This window comes from Physeter macrocephalus, chromosome 12 (assembly GCF_002837175.3).
Source record: "Physeter macrocephalus isolate SW-GA chromosome 12, ASM283717v5, whole genome shotgun sequence".
NCBI classification, from domain to species: domain Eukaryota; kingdom Metazoa; phylum Chordata; class Mammalia; order Artiodactyla; family Physeteridae; genus Physeter; species Physeter macrocephalus.
Window position 1 is genome coordinate 73,538,874 of NC_041225.1, and position 18,456 is coordinate 73,557,329.

Genomic DNA, 18,456 nt, shown 5'->3' on the forward strand with positions numbered 1-18,456 from the left:
AGTGATAAGTATACCATTGGAAACCTGTGATTTTTACAAACACTTGTTTGATTACTGGGACTTGTGCTAGACTGAAAGTCAGGAAACCAGGTCCTGGTCCCAGCTCTGACACTGAACAGAACTGCAGCTTTCAGAAAATCGTTTAACCTATGTGGACTTTGGCTATTTACTGTATAAAATGTGGGACTCTGACTAAGTGATCTCAAAAGTTCCTTCTTGCTGGAAAAGTCTGTGATTCTCTGAAAATATGTTTTCCAAGTACTTAATGCTTATTGCTGAAAGTAATGTTTCTTATACTGTTTCCAAAGTGTCTTGATTATTGTTGCATAGCTAAAGAAGTTAAAAAGTTTAAATTTAGAAAAAAATTTAATGATCTGGGAGCAGGAATTGTAGCACTTGACCTGTATCTGGTGGCAAAATACTCACTTTCAGATTCCCTAGGATATCCATAGGGTAGGGTCATAAGCCTCATTAAAGGTGCTTGTTCACTGTTTGCTAGAGGGAATTCTAACATAATCTATTTATCAATCACAGTTACTTGTAAGATGGAGTGAGAATTTGTGTTTGTAAGAATTTTGCATGGTATGTGCAGATAATATGGTTACCATTTAGAGAGAGTATTTCATTTGTTGAACGTATATAGTCCTGGTAACATACCTCTGTATTTTATTATTTCCAGAGTAGCATTATATGTTCTTAGCTTGATGATACCATAATATTGCTAGATGGTACAGGTGGCAAGGCTACTTTCAAATATTTTGATATCACATGTATAGGGTTATACTGTAGATTAAATAACATGGTGGTGTTTACAGTCACTTAAAGTGCATCATAACATGCATGTTATTTTCTTTCTTCCTAGTGAGGTTCTGCTATATTTTTTCAGTTGAGCAAAAAGACTTTGGAAATTGTTCCTATGATTTTAGTTATTTGAACTTTTAAAATTATTATTTTATGAGTTTTATATTAATAGAATTATATTAAAAATACGCACTTTCACTGAAATTTTTATCTCAGTATAATTCTTTGTCATATGAATATGTTGTTTTTGAGATTTAATAGGTTGTATCTGGTATTCATAGATCAGTTCTACAAACTTACTGTTTGGGGATTCTTTCAGAATGATTTGTCAAATAAAAATAAACTCAGCTCCAAATTTTATTTCCATCTAACATTCTATAATGTGTTAATACTACTATGTTTTACTATGCTCCAATTTATTACTTTAAAATTGTTTAAGTAATCAAATGTATTTCTAGCTCTGTTATCTGATACTTAATAGTGTTCCTATCATTAAAATTTATTCTTAACATGTGTATAGTAAGGTGTCTGATTTTGAATCAGATTAGTTCCATATAAAAATTCTTATTTCAAAATACTATGCAAATGACATCTATATGAATATGGACTACTGGAGTCATATTATTGGAGGGTCATGTTGGGTGGAAAAATACTGAAGAAAACATCATAATAATTATAATTTAGAAGCCATGGTCTCCATATTTAAAACTAATATTTTGTGAAGCTTATTTCCCAGTGCAGAGACTCTGAGAACCTGTTAAGTATATAATTTTGCCTTTAGGAAGACAGTTTTTTTAACCTTTTATTTTAAAAATTTCAAACAACAACAAATTTCAGTACTAAAAAATAGGGAACTCTGTATCCTCATCACCTTGATTTAAAAATAAACATTTTGAAAATTTGTTTTATATATTTTTTTGGCTGAAATGTTTTGAAATAAATTACAGCTATCATGGCATTTTGCCTCTAAATACTTAAGTATGTATGCACTGCATATGTATGCAATAAGGACAATTCACCGTATTATCACAATGCTTTTACCACACGTAACAAAATTAACAATCATTCCTTAATATCAGGTATAGTTTTATTTCTTCCACTTTCTTGGCTTTCCTAAAGTTCAAGAGAAAATGGGAATACAGACATTTTTTATTCCATTTGTCCTTGAACTCTTTTTTTCTCTATCTCTTGCAGTAGGCTTCTCTGTGGCACAGCCTCCCTTTCTGTAAAGTGAGTAGCCTAGATCATATGATCGCTTTGGTTCCTTTTAGTTCTCATAGCCTCTTACTTCCTGGATAGAACTGGTTGTTAGCTACAAATCTGACTTAAGAAAGTACTGTTACAGAGCCAAGTGAGCGTTTCTTTCAGTTAAATATCCATCAGGAGAGCAAGTTTGTAGTCTTGTAAATAGGAAAACAGGAATTATGTTTTATTCACTGATGTGCATCCACCAGCTAGCACAAAGCATGGCATATAATAAGCACTCAGTAAATAAGTGATGGGTGAACAATGAGTAATTGAATAGGTTAATGCATAAATGAATTGATTAATTAGTCATTCAGTGTTCAGGAGTAACAGGTAAAGCCAACTAAGTAGAGCTGGATATAGTTTACTAAAGTACAGTAACTAAGCTATTCGTACATTTCTTAAATTCTTACTGGGAGAAGTGTAACCACTGTGTCAAGAGATCTTTACTACTTAATATAGCCATGAGAAGTGTTTTCTTATAGATGGAGCTCTGTCCGCATATTCACAAAGAGAAATGAGAACGAGGGCTGCTATGGGTTGAATTGTGTCCCCTCAAAGGATGTTAAAGTTGCAACCCTCCAGTACTGTGAATGTGATCTTATTTGGAAATAGGATCTTTGCAGGTGATCAAATTAAGATGAGGTCATTAGGGAGGGCCCCAATCCAATATGGTTGGTGTTCTTATAAAAGGGGAAATTTGGACATAGAGACAGACATGCACATGCATAGAGGAAAGATGATTTGATGATAGGGAGAATGCCTTCTAGAAGCCAAGGAACACCTGAGACTACCAGAAGTTAGGAGAGAAGCATGAAACAGTTTATTTCTCACAGCCCTCAGAAGGAACCAACCCTGCCAACACCTTGATTTCAGACTTGTGGCCTCCAGAACTGTGAGACAATACATTCTATTGTTGAAGCCTCCCAGTTTGTGGTACCTTGTTATAGCAGCCATGGAGAATTAACACAGGGACCTAACATAAATCTTTGAGTGGATGTTGAGATAATAAATTTTCCAAATAATTTTAATAAAAAGCTCAAGATAATGTTCTGTTCCACATAAGCTGTTAACACCTTGGCATGAATATCAGTGTATTTTGGCCATATATGAGCTTTGGATACAAGGAAAAGGAAAGGGGGAAAAATAAGAACAGAAAGCACTTTTATTTTGCCTAGGGCCCCTCCAGGCAAATTGGTCAAATTGGTCAGTATGTCTCACAAGATTTGTTCTTACACATAGGATCTCCAAGCAGTTAGTTCCTGAACAGTCTGCTTGTTTATTCTGGAGCTACATGTGCTTGTTCTGAATGAGAAAGAAGATATAAAAAGAGGGGTTTTTACCGTCTCCTAATCCCAGGCAAAAAGTTGGTTAGAAGAAGCTTGAGACTCTGCATAACTTTGTATTACGTTGGCGTTTCAGTGTAGAATCGTGAAGGGTGTGAGCTCTGGAATCAGACTCCCCGGGTTTGAGTTCTGGCTTTATCTCTTCTTAGTTCTGTATTCTTAGCCACAGTATTTTACCTCTCTGTGCTTCAATTTCTCCCTCTAAAAATAAGGATAAAAGTACCTCACTCAAAGAGGGATTGTAAGGATCAGGTGATTTAGACATGTGAAAGACTTAGATCAATATCAGGCACATAGTAAGCCCTCAGTAAGTAATAGCTAGAAAAACATTTTTAAAAATTATTTTTTAAGCTTATGACAAAAGAACCCCTTATCTTATTTTTGCTCCCCCAGAATTGTTTAGATTTATGAAAAAGGACATTTGGTATTCTGGTTAGATGTTAAGAAAATGGTAATGAATTGATTTAATAAGTGTAGTTCTCCCAGGCGGGTAGTTTGATGATAGGTGTCCCTTAAAAGTTGTAAGGAACAGAATGTTCAGGGTCTGTTTTCTATAAAAGGGACAAAGAATTCACATTTTAGGAATGTATATGCTCTGTAAGTATAGGATGGTCCATTTAACAAATCACCTATCCCCAAGAATATAGTTCCCAGGAGAGTTAATGCTGTTGAAAAATTAGTGTTTGTTCATAATCAGTACATGTTTGTTGATGCCTGCTAGGTCCCACTGGTCATATTATTTAAATTTCTGACCAGATGTATACATGACCAAACAATTGTTTATGACCAAAATATTTGAGCATCCTAATTCACAAAGGGCTATATATGTTGTTGTTGTTTTTTCCAGTTAATATGGGAAAGTGGCATTTCTGAATTCTGAGTCAACTCATTGAGCTGTATAAATTGGTTGGATTAAGAGATATGCCTATTGTGCGACTGTTAAAAAACTATGGACCCCCAAGGGAATGTGCATGTAAGAATGGCATGATTGCTGGCAACCTCAACACTGTCTTTGAAATCAGTAGAATTTGAAGTTAATGTAGTTAATGTAGAACAAGGAGATGCTTTTGAATGTTAGATAGCTGTGTTTTATGTAGACACAGCTTACATGTGGTGAAACTTTTTATAATGTATCTGACAGTCAAATTATATCAGCTAACATTTTGTATCTGCTGTTAACAGATAGACCAAGCTCTGATAATGCTTACCAGCATATTGCAAAGTCTTAAGCTCAGATTTGATTTAGACAAAGAGGAAGCCTGTGAATTGGATGCAATTCAGATTATCCTCTTCCATTGCCTATTTATTTTGTTAAAGGACAGACACAAGTGAAGCACTTTCATATCATCTTGGAAATGAGAAAGAGAAGGTATTGTAGGTTTCTTTATATAATCTTTGAGAACTTATGTCAAAAGGACAAATTGGAAATTGACTGTAATTGGAAAAGTTTTGTTTTGTAGGTGAAGGTATTTTTAGTAAAGAAGCAATTGCTAGCCTATGTATTATTGAGGGAATTTCCCCCCAAAGCCTGGAAAGAATAGTAAGTCACAGCCCAGCTGTCTTGGATTAGATAGGCTTTCACATATTGCTAGAAGAACCAGGTTGAAATAGAAGGGCAGGTCATAGGGTCAAAATGCTAGTATCATTAGGAATACTGCTAAATATAACTCAGTATTTTGTTATGAATGCTTGAATTTATGGCGCCATTTAAGGGAGTCATAGACTTGGGTCTGATGGAGCAGTAGATGGAGTGAAGAGATAGTGATACGGCACAGCTTTCTGCTTTTTCTTCATATGATGACTTCATGGATGTGTCTTTAAATCTCTCACTCTCAATGAGTATTAAATATAAAGGGAAAAAAGGATAAAATTCCAGTAGGTAGTTGTGAGATCTAGGAGGAAAAACAAACACCAACATATAAAGCACATGTAAAACAATATATAAGATCAAACTGTATTTTTTAAAAATATATCTTCATGTTTATTCTAATAAACATTCTGTTTGAAAAGTAACCTGGCAGCTTTTAAAAGTCATATTCTTTTGTCTAGGCTGAATAGTGATAATGCACATGTATCATCTGCGGCATTGTGTTACTGACAAAAAGAAGGTAGGGAAGTTGAGGAGAAACAAAAAAAAGTACTGTAAATAAAAGAATAAAAAGCACACATTTATATCAAAATGTAGTAGCAGCTATGAGGCTACATATAGGTTTTTAGTAGATATGAATGACTTTTGTGAACATAAACATGCTGCTTATTCATTCCATGCTTCATTCCCCTTTTGGCATTTAGTGGTTTCCATTAGTCAGTAAGCATTTAGTTTATTGTGAAGATTTTCACATTATGGTATCTTGTTGAAAGAATAGGAAAATATTATGTGCTATTCAAATAAGATAAATGCTGGCTTTTTTTAAAATAAAAGCTTTTAAAGTTGCTGAATAAGTCTATATATTTTTCCTAGAGTTTTGAAAGTGTTTTCTAAATTTCCACTGAACAAAGTCACAAATAGTGACTATCTCCCTCCATTGTATAATTTACATCAGTCTCTGATTTTAAGACACATTTCTTGCTACAACAGGGTGTGCTAATTAAAAGGGTTTAATTGTATAAAATAGTCTAAATTATGATAAGGTGATTAGATTTTACAACAGGAAAATTTTAAGTTCTTGGAAAGTGAATCACATCTTGGGGTGTATGTGCATCTCTTCTCTAATGTGAATCTGCAAAGTGGCGGTAAAGGAGTAATGTGATTTAGTGGGTGGTCGCGTCTCAGTGGGCAATGACATCTGTCCAGATTAGCATCTTTTTTCTCTTCCAGCTCCATAATCTCTTGCAGCCCTTCTCCAGCTCACATTTTCCTGTCCAACATATCAAGTGTTGAGAAATGCTTCCATGTGAGCCATTTTGGCTGTTTGCTACTTAGTTTCTGGTTGATTGAGGAACAGGAAGGCAGCAGATTTGACTCTTGATGGGAAGGAGGTCCTTTATTTTTTCCATCAACTATGAGTCTATCACTCAGTTCTGCATAAACTGAGAGAACCAGGAACTGGTTGGATTAGGGTGTTAGCCATCAATCAACCAGTTTGCTTTTGGTACAAAAATGAGTAAATCACTTTCTTTCCAAATCTTCTCTTCTTCCTCCTATTCTCTTTTTGTCTATTCATTGAATCCTCATATACCCAGCTAGCCACATTGTTTTCAGTTATCTTTGACTCTATCTCTCAACCCTCTTATGGCTCTGTTCTTTGTCTCCCTTCTTTGTTCACCAGTGCCCTAGTCTAGCCTCCCACTGTCTCTTGCCTGGACTAATGTCATATTCTCCTAAATGGACTCTCTGCTTTCGTTTCCCCATTATCATGCTGCCAGTGCTGATAATATTATTCCTTGCCAGAAACCTTTGGTGACTTCTTTTTGCATACAAAAATTGTGTCCCAGCTTCTTAGCATGGTTTTCAAAGCTTCCTGTAAACTCACGCTAACCAATTTTTTTTCCGGCTTGTGTTGTGTTTCCAATAACCTCTTCACTCCCAGCACACACTGACCCAGCCGTGGTTTTCCTTGTTTTATCTCTTCTTCCCTATCTCCATTTGTGGAAATCTTAGATATTTTTCAAGGCCCAAATCAATGTCATTTTGTTCTTTGAGTTCCCCAATTAGGAAGTAACTTCCCCCTACTCTAAAATATTATTACATTTAAATCTGTTATACTTTTGTTGGAGTAGATGTTACCTCTAGATGTGCTTGTGTCATCTCTCCTTCCTCTGTGTGGGACGTATGGAAAAATCTCAGTCTTCTAGTCAGGCTGATTTAGGTTTGGATCTCAACTTTGCCAGTTACTATAAGTTTAGTTGTTTTGCACAGAGCACCTAAACTCACTCATTGTGTTTTCTCATCCTCAAGGTATCTTAAAATAACTTGCTGTTAGTGTCATGAGGGTTAAATAATTTGACTTCTGTAAAGCACATAATGCCTTCGCATAGCAAGTATTCAATAATACGCGTTCATTTTTGTTTTTCTTTCCTTTTTAGAATGTATGATTCTTGATATTTTATCATGCTTGGCACTCACGTGTCTATTGCAAGGAATTTACTTCTATTTTTCCAATTATTACCATCAAGTCAAATCAGTGAAATTTTATTTAAGCCTACTGTGCAGAAGACCTCAGAGTAGGTGCTGTCATGGATACAAAAATGTATATATCATTATCCTGGCCCCTTGTCCCATAGGATTTTACAGCCTATAAATGTGGATCCAAGGCATAAATAAAAGCTAAATGCTTTGTACATTTTTAAAAGGTAAATCCATCTGAGCACAAATGAAAACCCAATGAATTGCCTTGAGGTTGAAAGGATCTCATACCAGAATAGAATTCAGGTATGAGTGGTGGATCTCGGAAGTGTGAGATGTGAATGCAGGAGGTGTGGTAGGAAGTGGAGAAAAGCACTTGGGGTATCCGTGGAGAGGTGCTGAATTGAAGACAAAGGCCCTTCCAGTGCAATTCACTGCAAAAAAGAGTTATCACAGGGTGCTCTTTAATCATTCCTTCCACCCATCCATTTGGAAAAACAAAGTGGTGTAAGACCTTACAAGCATCAGAAAGCAAGGAGAGGGAAGTAAAGGTTTAATTAAATGCATAACTTGAGAATGTGGCATATATGGTTGCAAATCTGGCTAGGTAAAATAGGAAGTTGATTTTTGAGGCGGATCTGTTTGGTATAGGAAAGTTGTGATTTTCATGGTCATCAAAGGCTAATTTGTTTTTCATCTTGATTAGTTTAGTGCGTCACATTAAGGCTATGATTTACTGACTACCTGTGTCAAATTTGTTTTTCGGAGAGGCAGATGCTGAGACAGCATTAGGAATGCAAGGGCTTTATTGAGGGAAGGGAGTATAGTACCTATATAATAGAAGGATAAAAGGAGAGGAAACAGGTTTGGACAAGGAAAGCTTTCAGAGTAGGATGTTGCAATGACACCTGTGAAAGGAAAGGAGATAAGGATTGGGCAGGGAGAGCTCAGACTATGATACAGTTCTGAGAAAGTCTCAGCCAACCCCATTAGGGAGCACCAGAGCAAAAGGGTTCCATTAGAAGAGTCTCCAATTGGGTAGAAATAGCCACACAGCATTCCCACCATGATCATTCTTTAGTAGGAACTGCCTGGGAAGAGTGTCACCTTGGCTCACATGCTGTGGTGGTTCCTAATAGCCCTGCCTCTGGAAGTTGTCAGATTATTGCCCTCCTCACAGGTGAAAGGCCATTTCTTTCTTGATGGGATTGTACCTCAGTGGCTACTACACTACCTTTTCAATAATAAAGTATTAAAATTGAAAGTCCTTGAAAGCATTAGTGAAGATTAGGTGTTTTTTGAGGGGGAGGGGACAGCTGAGAAATTCACTAAAACAATAAAATCTTTTGTAGAAGCTGAACTTAGTGACTGACTGTTGGATGACTTGCATTATTTGGGTGTATCACATTATTTTTCATCTGTTAAATGTGTATAATGACACATCTCCCCTACCTACCTCACAAAGTTGTAAAAAACCAAACAAAACTAAACCATAGTACATATCTAAGAGGGATGAGAGAAAAATGAGAGTGGCATGTGGAAATGTGAGAGGCAGTACAGTGTGATCGAAAGATCTATGATTAAAGTAAAGAGAAGTGGTCAAGGCTGTTCTTCTATTCATGGAGAAAGGAAATGGTTACTAAATTCAGAAAAGTTGCATGAGAAGAAAATCATTTAAAATGCATTAAGGATCTAGATATTTAAATTTTCCTAGGTCTAGTCTTATTATAATACAAATAATAACCCCTTACCTGATCTTAATGATCTTGAGATTCCTACTATAGGCTTGTCTAAAACTTGGGTTATTATATGTATTTATCCTTAAAGTGAAAAATATTAATGAGTTGTTATTTTTTATTTCACAGAAAAAAGGTGATAATATAAAAAAAGTTAACTGAAACTAAGTCTTAGCTCGAGGACATACAAAAAACAGGACCTAGACTGCAAACCCTACTGTAGATTGGGTTTTCTGCTTAAACTTATTTTTGACTTCAACAAAATTTCAGGAATGGACAGAACCACAAATTCTATACTGTATTATAAAAAATAGACAACACTAACAGTGAAAAGTCTAATATCAAGAACAAGACAAATATGCCATTTTTATTCAATATAGTACTGGAAGTCCTAGCCAGAGTAATTAGGCAAGAAAAAGAGATAAAAGACATCTAAATTGGAAAGGAAGAAGTAAAATGGTCTCTGTCAATGACATTATATTATATAGAGAAAACCCTGAAGACTCCACTAAAAAATTGTTTGAATAAATGAATTCAGTAAAGTTTTAGGATACAAAATCAATTGACAAAAATCAGTTGTATTTCTATACCCTAACAACGAGCTATTGGAAAGAGAAATTAAAACAATTCCATTTACAATAGCATCAAAAAGAATAAAATATTTAGCAATAAATTTAGCCAAGAACATGAAAGATCTGTACACTAAACTCCACAAAACATTGATGAAAGAAATTCAAGAAGACACAAATAAATGGCAAGATACCCCATGCTCATGGATTAGAAGAATATTGTTAAACTGTCCATACTACCCAAAGCAATCTAAAGATTCAGTTCAGTCCCTTTCAAAATTCCAATGGCATTTTTCACAGAAATAGAAAAACAATCCAAAAATTCTGTGACTCATAAAGGGCCCCAAGTAGCCAAAGCAATCCTGCAAAGAACAAAACCACCAGAGGCATCGCACTTTTTGATTTCAAACTATATTACAAAGCTATAGTAATCAAAACAGTATGTTACTGACATTAAAAAAAAACACAGACCAATTGAGCAGATTAGAGACCCTGGAAATAAACTCACGCATATATATGGTCAATTTTTGACAAAGGAGCCAAGAATATACATGGGGCAAGATTAGTCTCTTAAATAAATGGTGTTGGGAAAACTGGACATCCACATGGCAAAGAATAAAATTGGACACCCCTTCGTCTTACACCTTACACAAAAATTAACTAAAAATGGATTAAGGCTTGAACATAAAGCTTGAAACCATAAAGCTCCTAGAAGAAAACATAGGCAGTATTCTTTTTGACATTGGTCTTAGCAATGTCTTTCTACGTATGTCTCCTCAGGCAAGGGGAACAAAGCAAAAGTAAACAAGTGGGATGACATCAAACTTAAAAGCTTCTGCACAGCAAGGAAACCATCAACAAAATGAAAAGACAACCTACTGAATGGGATAAGATATTTGCAAATTATATATTCGATAAAAGGTTAATATCCAAAATATACAAAGAAGTCATACTACCCAATTAGCAAAACAAAATAAGACAATTTAAAAAATGGGCAGAGAACCTGAACATTTTTCCAAAGAAGAGATCCAAATGGCTGACAGGTATATTAAAAGGTGTTAAACATCACTAATTATAAAGGAAATGCAAATCAAAACCATAATGAGATATCAACTCACACCTGTGAGCAAGGCTATTATCAAAAAGACAAAAAATAATAATTGCTGTGAGGTTGTGGAGAAAAGGGAACCCTTGTTTACTGTTGGTGGAAATGTAAACTGGTATAGCTACTATGGAAAACAATATGGAGGTTGCTCAAAAAATTAAAAATAGAACTACCATATGAGCCATCAGTCTAACTTCTTGGTTTAGTTCTACAGGAAACAAAATCATTATCTCAAAGAGATCTGTACTCCCATGTTCACTGCAGCATTATTCAAATGAGTTAGTGTATTCTGAGTCAAATGGTTAGTGCATGTTTCCTTTACTATGTTGTTAGCTTCTTGTCTTTATATTAAATGTAGATCCTGCATTGCCCTTCAAAGTTTGAGTAACCCAGCACTACCTTGAGGCCCATAGCTCAGTGATGACCAAGAGGGCCTTACAGTTCCCCTCAGCTTGACTAAACTTTAGACAGGTTTCCTCCTGACCATAAGCTCCTGTCCTCCCTTTTCTTACAGCATTTACTTAAGAAACTTTGAAATTATAAATTCTTTCTCTGCTCCTTTGAGATGTGAATCTTCTCCCAGCCTCTTGCCAGTTTTAAAACCCAGGAATGTCTTTCTCAAGGACCTCCAGGACCTGGGAGTCATCCCTTTAAAATGTAATCTTTATTAAAGAGTGTTCTCCTATCTCTACTGTCTTTGAGGTGGGGATAGGAGCCTAAGCACCAGTTAGCAAACATAGATCACCCAGTCATGTTGACCTGTAGCTACACCCTTACTGTTCTCCAGTACTCTTCACTAGCTCAGCCTCAGCTCTTAAAAACTTTCCCAACTTTTGTTTCAGTGGAGTTGAAATCAGTCACTCTTCCCTATTACAGTAGTCTTGAATACTTTCTTATCTGTTTAACTTGTCTAGTGCCTTTGAGTTTGATTGTGATTGCAATGAAGATTCTGGAGTCAGACTCTGGCTCCATTTTACTACACAAGTCACATAATGTCACTGACTGAGCTTCAGTTTGCTTACAAGTAAAATGGAGATAATGGTACCTTCCTACAGGATGTCTGTTCATCGGTCGATGAACATTAAGCTCTTATCATGCTCTCTGGTATCAATACATATGAGGCATAATCCATATTTTAGCCATAAAATATCCATAAATTTTAGGTCTTTTTTTTTTGGTTAATCTACATGAAAACATCTTGATAGTTTTTTTAAATAGTAAACTGTTGTAGTGTATTTAAAATATGTTTCCGTTTGCTATCAATATGTACAGTCTCAGGATATCTACTTTGCAAAGTGAAGTCTATTTAGTTTTCAAAATAAATAAAGATAAAAATGCATCATAAATAGTGAAAGCAAGCAACCAGCTATACATCTGATCCTGAAGTGTAATTACTTTGGGCAGTTACTCCTGAGGCCATCTTGAGAAATAGCATCTGTGAGTGAGAGACAAAACTGAAATATCATGTTTTCAGACATTCCAGCAAGCTATGTTCTCCAACAAGTGAAGGAAGCTGTGCTGTTTATATTTTGAAATTCAAAATCTCTCCTACTTAGGCTATCCTGAAACCAAAAACTTAAACTAAAATTTAATTTTCTTTTAACAGATATCTTTTAAAATACCAGTTGTAATACTCTATTGTCTTAAAGCTGCATCATGAAATGTTGCCTTATTCTCTAAATTTTAAACAAACACACGTGAAACAACACATTTTAAAAGTTGAAACTGCTTTCTTTTCCAGGGGGTGGGGGGAGGAGCATGGTAACATATAACAGGGAAGTACGATATTCTGACTACATGTCAGAATAAATGTCTATTCGTAACTGTTCCCGATTCGGTGTATGCTCTATCTGTAAAACTACTTCTCCCCTCCCTTCTCTTTCTCTCCAAAAGTAATCTGAGAAAAATTCACTTGAATTGCTATCTGACTTTTAACAATCTATATTCTGTTTGGAAACCCAGCTTGCAATTCTGACTGACTTACAAAGATAACAGTGATGATATGGATCCGTCTGAAAGGCCAAAAGTACTGCATTGATGTTCCATTCTTAAATACGGACAACATGATGGCGTGTGTTTTTTTTTTAAGAGTCATTACCTCTTACAGTCTGTTCATTATTTTTATACTTCTTGTTAATGGAGACTCTTGAAACATTAGGTTAAGATTTTTAGATTGTTTGCTCTCATCTCCCCTCCCTGCTTGAAACAGTTTTGTTTACAGGAAGGGGTTACAAAAAAGGCAGAGCCTCATACGCTGTATGAAAACAGATAAAAAGACATATTGTGGTTTATGACGTCTACATGCCCACCTGGAGGGAAGGGAATTTAAGAGCAAAATAAAAAGACTGAAAATCTAAGTCAACTCAGAAACAAGACTTGCCTATGATGAAGACAGGATTTAAGTTAGAAAGTTCATTGTTAAGGCCCCCAGTTGTATATATTTTATCCTAAGGCACCATTTGGTTTAATAAAATGTAGATCTGAGGCTCTCTTAACCTACCAGTTTCTTAAGACTTAATTATAAAGGTTATGTTTTCAGAGGACAAAAACATTATTCATTTGTCTGTTCATGTCTTCCAGGTTTATCTTGCAGATTATGGACTTTCCTACAGATATTGTCCCAATGGGAACCACAAACAGTATCAGGAAAATCCTAGAAAAAGCCATAATGGGACAATAGAGTTTACCAGCTTGGATGCCCACAAAGGAGTAGGTAGGTTTCTTTTTTTATTTTTATTTCAGAAGAATAATTAGAACAAAGAGCCTTAAGGCTCCATGAAATGACCTTTGCATAGTCAGTTTGAAGAATGAGGACATTGGTGAGATGTTTATCAAAAGCAGTGAGTTCCTGTATGCCAACGAATATTTCTTCTAACAGAGGGAGGAGATACAGACTTCGACAAGTGAAAAAGGAATAAAAAGTGTTACGTAAGCAAAACATGATGCTCATTTGGGACAGGAAAGTACTAGTTTATTTAGGTTAAACTTGGAGGTCAGCAACTGAATTTTTATGCTGTAGTGACAATTACAGATTTGGTACAGGTACACGTGTGACGAATTATTCCTGTTTTCATTGTGCCCTTATCAGAGCTTTAGAAGATACCATCTCAACAATAAGGAAAACTTTTCTGAATCTATGAAGTGTTAACTTGTGGAAATCTCTCCTAGTCGCCTTTCATATATCTTACTTATTTAAACTCACTTTGATGGTATTGGAAACACATTTGCAGGTAAATTACATACATAGTCCTTTTATTGGACATTGATTGTACTGCCTTGCATTCCAAGGCAGACTTAATTCAACAATTCCCTAATTAGTTAAAGTCATAACCTATGTCTTGTATTCATTTACCATTAATTAAACCTTAGCTGTTTATTACACTGCAGTCTAAATCCAATAGCCGACCCAGAAAGCCATGGAAAAGGAAGTAGGAGGTCAATATTGAAAATATATGGCGGGGAGTCCCACTGATGGTTGCTTTGTTCACAATCAATATGGTCAATGCAACTGTACTTTCTTAGTTGCTCTGTCAGCAAGACAAAAAGTCAATTCTAATGTTATGCTAGTAAAAAAGAAAATGGTGATTATTGAAAAACTTTGTCTTTCAAAATTATATTCTTCATAAAGTTTGTTTATAAAAGTATTTTCAAATATGCTAAACCATACAAATAATTTTTAAACTGCTTCGCAAGGATCACATTTTCACTAAAAGGCAGTTAGACATTTGCACTTGTTAATGGCTGTTGAACTGTTACCCTAAACTGATACTTTCTAACAAGTTTTAGTTGGTGCAAACAACTGTATATTATTGCCTTTTCTATTAAAAGGACCATTGACCATGTAATGTAGAGGGTCTTGATCATTTTCCAGAGCAATTAAAACCCGCAGTAGTTTAAGGTAGGCCAATGAAAAAGTAAAACAAGTGTGTCGGTTGTATACCTTCTTCCTTTCAAGAAGAATCATATAGGTTAAATTTTCTGGAATAGAAATTACCTTTTATACTCCTGATCAAAATAAAAGAAATCACTACATTTTTTTTTCAAGGATAGTTTGGTTAGAAAAGTAGTGATTTGCCAAATATATTAGTATGAAAGAATATTTAGAAACCTGAGAGTACTTTTTGATAGTGGTATAACTGGAAATTCATCATACAGATTCTTAAGCTTTGGTCCAATTATGTTAATGATGATATTAACTTATGGTTGGGCCACTTGGTTCAACCCGTAGCTCTAATACTGATCCTATTAGATTTTGACTATTAAAAAAACATCTAGGAAGCCACTGAGATTGTGGAATGGGAAAGTAGAGTTGTCGTATGTTGGTCTGGTCAGTGTTTGGACTGTGGTAATTCTGGAAGTCCTCCTCAGTTATTTCATAGTTTAGGGCAGTATTTTCATTATGCTGTCTTCATGAAAGATTTGAACAAAATTTTATTCCATAGTGCATTTAAGTTTTTTGCTCCCTAAATAATACTACATGTTGATGAGTTGGGTAGATTTCACGATGCTAGGTCTTTGGAGAGAAGATTGATCTGAGAATGATGGGAGAAAGATATTATCTCTTTGGGAAGACTACTCAGGGGAGAGCCTACATTACGTATTTTTGGTATTTGATTGAAAGTTATGAGCTGGAGTGAATATTCATTTTTATCATGGGTTTCACAAGATTTCTATAAAAATTAGATTCCCTTAATGCATTTAAAATAGAATGTACACTAAACTTTTTACCATATCTGTATTTACATGTAGATATACATGCATGTGCATATACATACACATGTGCATGTATATACACATGTATATATACATAGATACATAGATGTAGACATACATAAATATATATATATTTGCTGAAATTTTAACATGCAGTTTTAGTCTAGCATGAAAAAAAGAAAGGTTTGGTATCCTCAAATATTTGAATACTATTCATTCCTCATGTTTTACATTTAATTTTCCAAAATAAAACATTTCACTTTAGGATTTTATTAGAAATGAAGTAATCATTTAGTCATATCTAGAAACTAGAATTAAACAAGGCCATAAATCCTTGCAGGTAAATGCAGAATGTCAGATTCATAAATATTCATGTGTTTACTTTCAGTACACACTATGTAGTTTAATCTCAGAAAAATCTTTTCTCTACCAGTCCAGCTATGAGATCAAATAAATACTGAGGAAGATAATGCAAAGGAAAACATAAAGAGCAAAACAAGTTATCACTAGGAAATATAACCTCTAGTTATCAAAGCATTTGTTATGTTTTAGGTTTATCTGTGCTTGATCAGGCCGTGGGAAATATTCAGCCTTCAATGTAAAAGTGACTTACGGATTAGCAATTTAACAGATATATTGTTAACCTGATCAGACTGTCTGGTCTCTGCTACCTTTGTAGTGGTTATTCAGAAACAGAAGCTAACGCTCATGTTTCTGTGGATTAGTTGGGTTTTTATAATGAAGGAGCTTGTATAAGGTGCCAGTCAGCAGTTTCACCTAAGCATTTTCTAGTTTAACTGTGTAAAAGGAGGGTAGCTTGTATTATTATAAGCCAAAAAATATGAATAGAGATATATAGAGGTGAATGGACAGATGGATGAATGGATAGATAACTATTCTTGAACTATTGTGCATCTATATATCTGTATTTTTTAAATTGCAGTTATTCTTCCAAACTCAGTTCTCATATATGACCTAAAAGTGTTTTCTGAGTGGCTGAAGTGCTTCATTTAGTGTAAAATTAGAGTAATATATTTTGGGCTTATCTCATCTGTTATTTTTTATTCTTCATAAAAACCAACATGTATAAACATTGACATATTTGGGGCTTGTTGCCTGATAATTAGAATTATATCTGTGTCAAATATACTATTTTAAAATTTGTTACATTCTTAGTAATGTTAAAAAGCAATATTTGGATCAATGTGTGGTATAGATTTTTGTAGATTTTTCTGCTCACTGAGGCATGCAGTCAATACCTAATTTCTCTAGAGATATACTGCATTTAACATACTGAGCTTTTTTAAATACTTCAGACTTGTGCACTGAGTGTATAATACCTGTTTTAATTTGACATCATTGATGACCATAAAATATGATATCTAAATTGCATTTTAAATGTCCAATGTTTATATAATATGTTCAGTATCAAGGAAAGAAATATATTACATACTTTTAAAAATGTTTGCCAATTGCTACAGCATATAAAATCCAAGTCTTGTGTTATTTCTTGCACGGCTTCATTTCACTCTAATCTAGCACTCCAGCTTACAAAATATATGTGAAATAAACTGAGAATGTGTTTTCATGCTACCAAACTTGGGGAAATGACATGGTTTATACAATATTTATTTTCTTAAACAATAATTCAAAAAGGGAACCCATTTTTCAATTATAAGATATGAAGGTAAACCATCAAGTTATTGATATGCTCTGTTGAATCTATTAGTAGTCAGAAAAACACAATGTTGATTTTTATTTTTAAGTAAATTTCACTGCTATAAATAGTCTTTGGTTGATGTATAAATAAATTTTAATGAAGACACTATTCTTTCTATATGACATAACCCAATTTTGACATTTAGACATGACTTTCAAAGTCTTGGCATAGGTCTTAATCTATTTGGTTGAGTTAAGAATACACATTGGTCAAATGTAAGATACCTTTGCTCTGTTGAATAACTTTTCCTAAGCCTCACACAGTAGTGTTTCATAAAAAACTAAGGCTTAGAATTTAAAAGGTACTGAAGAAATAAGAGACCTGGGTTTATTATTTTATTTGAAATGTGACACATTGTATTCTACTTCCCTAATATCCTTTTTGAAATTGCAATAAATTGTGGCCACCATTAAATTTACTAGCTCTTTATACATCTGAATTGACAAACTACTGAATAACATAGGTTACTAGTTAGAAAAATAAGAATAAACTTTAAATTTATTCTGCAGATAGTCACCATTCACTTCTCAGGTGAACGTCTTACTCAGATGTTTTCTGCTTTCTTATTGTCATTTCTGAGTATATAAACTAGTATTTTGAGCATTTAGACCCTGTCTGCTTAAGGCAAAAGTTTTCAAGTTCACTTTATTATTTCCTAGCAAATCTTGTTTTTCTTCCTACTTGATAATGTTCCTCTACGTAAGGAAAAAAACTCAACAGGAAACACTTCAGGGAAATAATCAGAGCCATTTTGGGATTAACACTGATACTTTTCTTTTTCTCCCAGTTCTTTCATTCCATTTGGTGAATTGCACCCAGATAATTTTACTCCAGTTTGTCATTAGAATAAGGACCAGTCCTCCAATGTGAATTCTTTGTTGTTCTCATTTCAGCTTGGAAGGACTGTATAACACTTTATAAATTAATGTTTTAATTAGACATTCTTCTTCATCAGAATGAAGTAGTTTTACAGAAATAGTGTCATGTAAGGATAGTTGCATGAAAAATTTTGTTAGTGTTACAGCTTAGACCTCAGGATCTGCTGCTTATTTCTTCCTTGCCAATACAGCTGTCTTTGGTCAGTATGTCTTTTGGTGTTTCAAGTTAAAATGCCTGCTTCAGATACTTCCCTAACTGTAGAAGGGTATATGTCAT

The 18,456-nt window shown here is 34.5% G+C and overlaps 1 protein-coding gene across 3 annotated transcripts in view; it reads left to right on the top strand.

Annotated features, from left to right (window-relative positions):
• The window catches only part of VRK2 (VRK serine/threonine kinase 2), a 94,525-nt gene that overhangs the window by 54,186 nt on the left and 21,883 nt on the right, over positions 1-18,456 (top strand). For all 3 annotated transcript variants that reach the window (XM_028496664.2, XM_007126740.4, XM_007126741.4), the window contains exon 8: positions 13,449-13,581. In XM_028496664.2, coding sequence (XP_028352465.1) covers positions 13,449-13,581 — 133 coding nt within the window. The remainder of the gene's footprint in view (positions 1-13,448; positions 13,582-18,456) is intronic.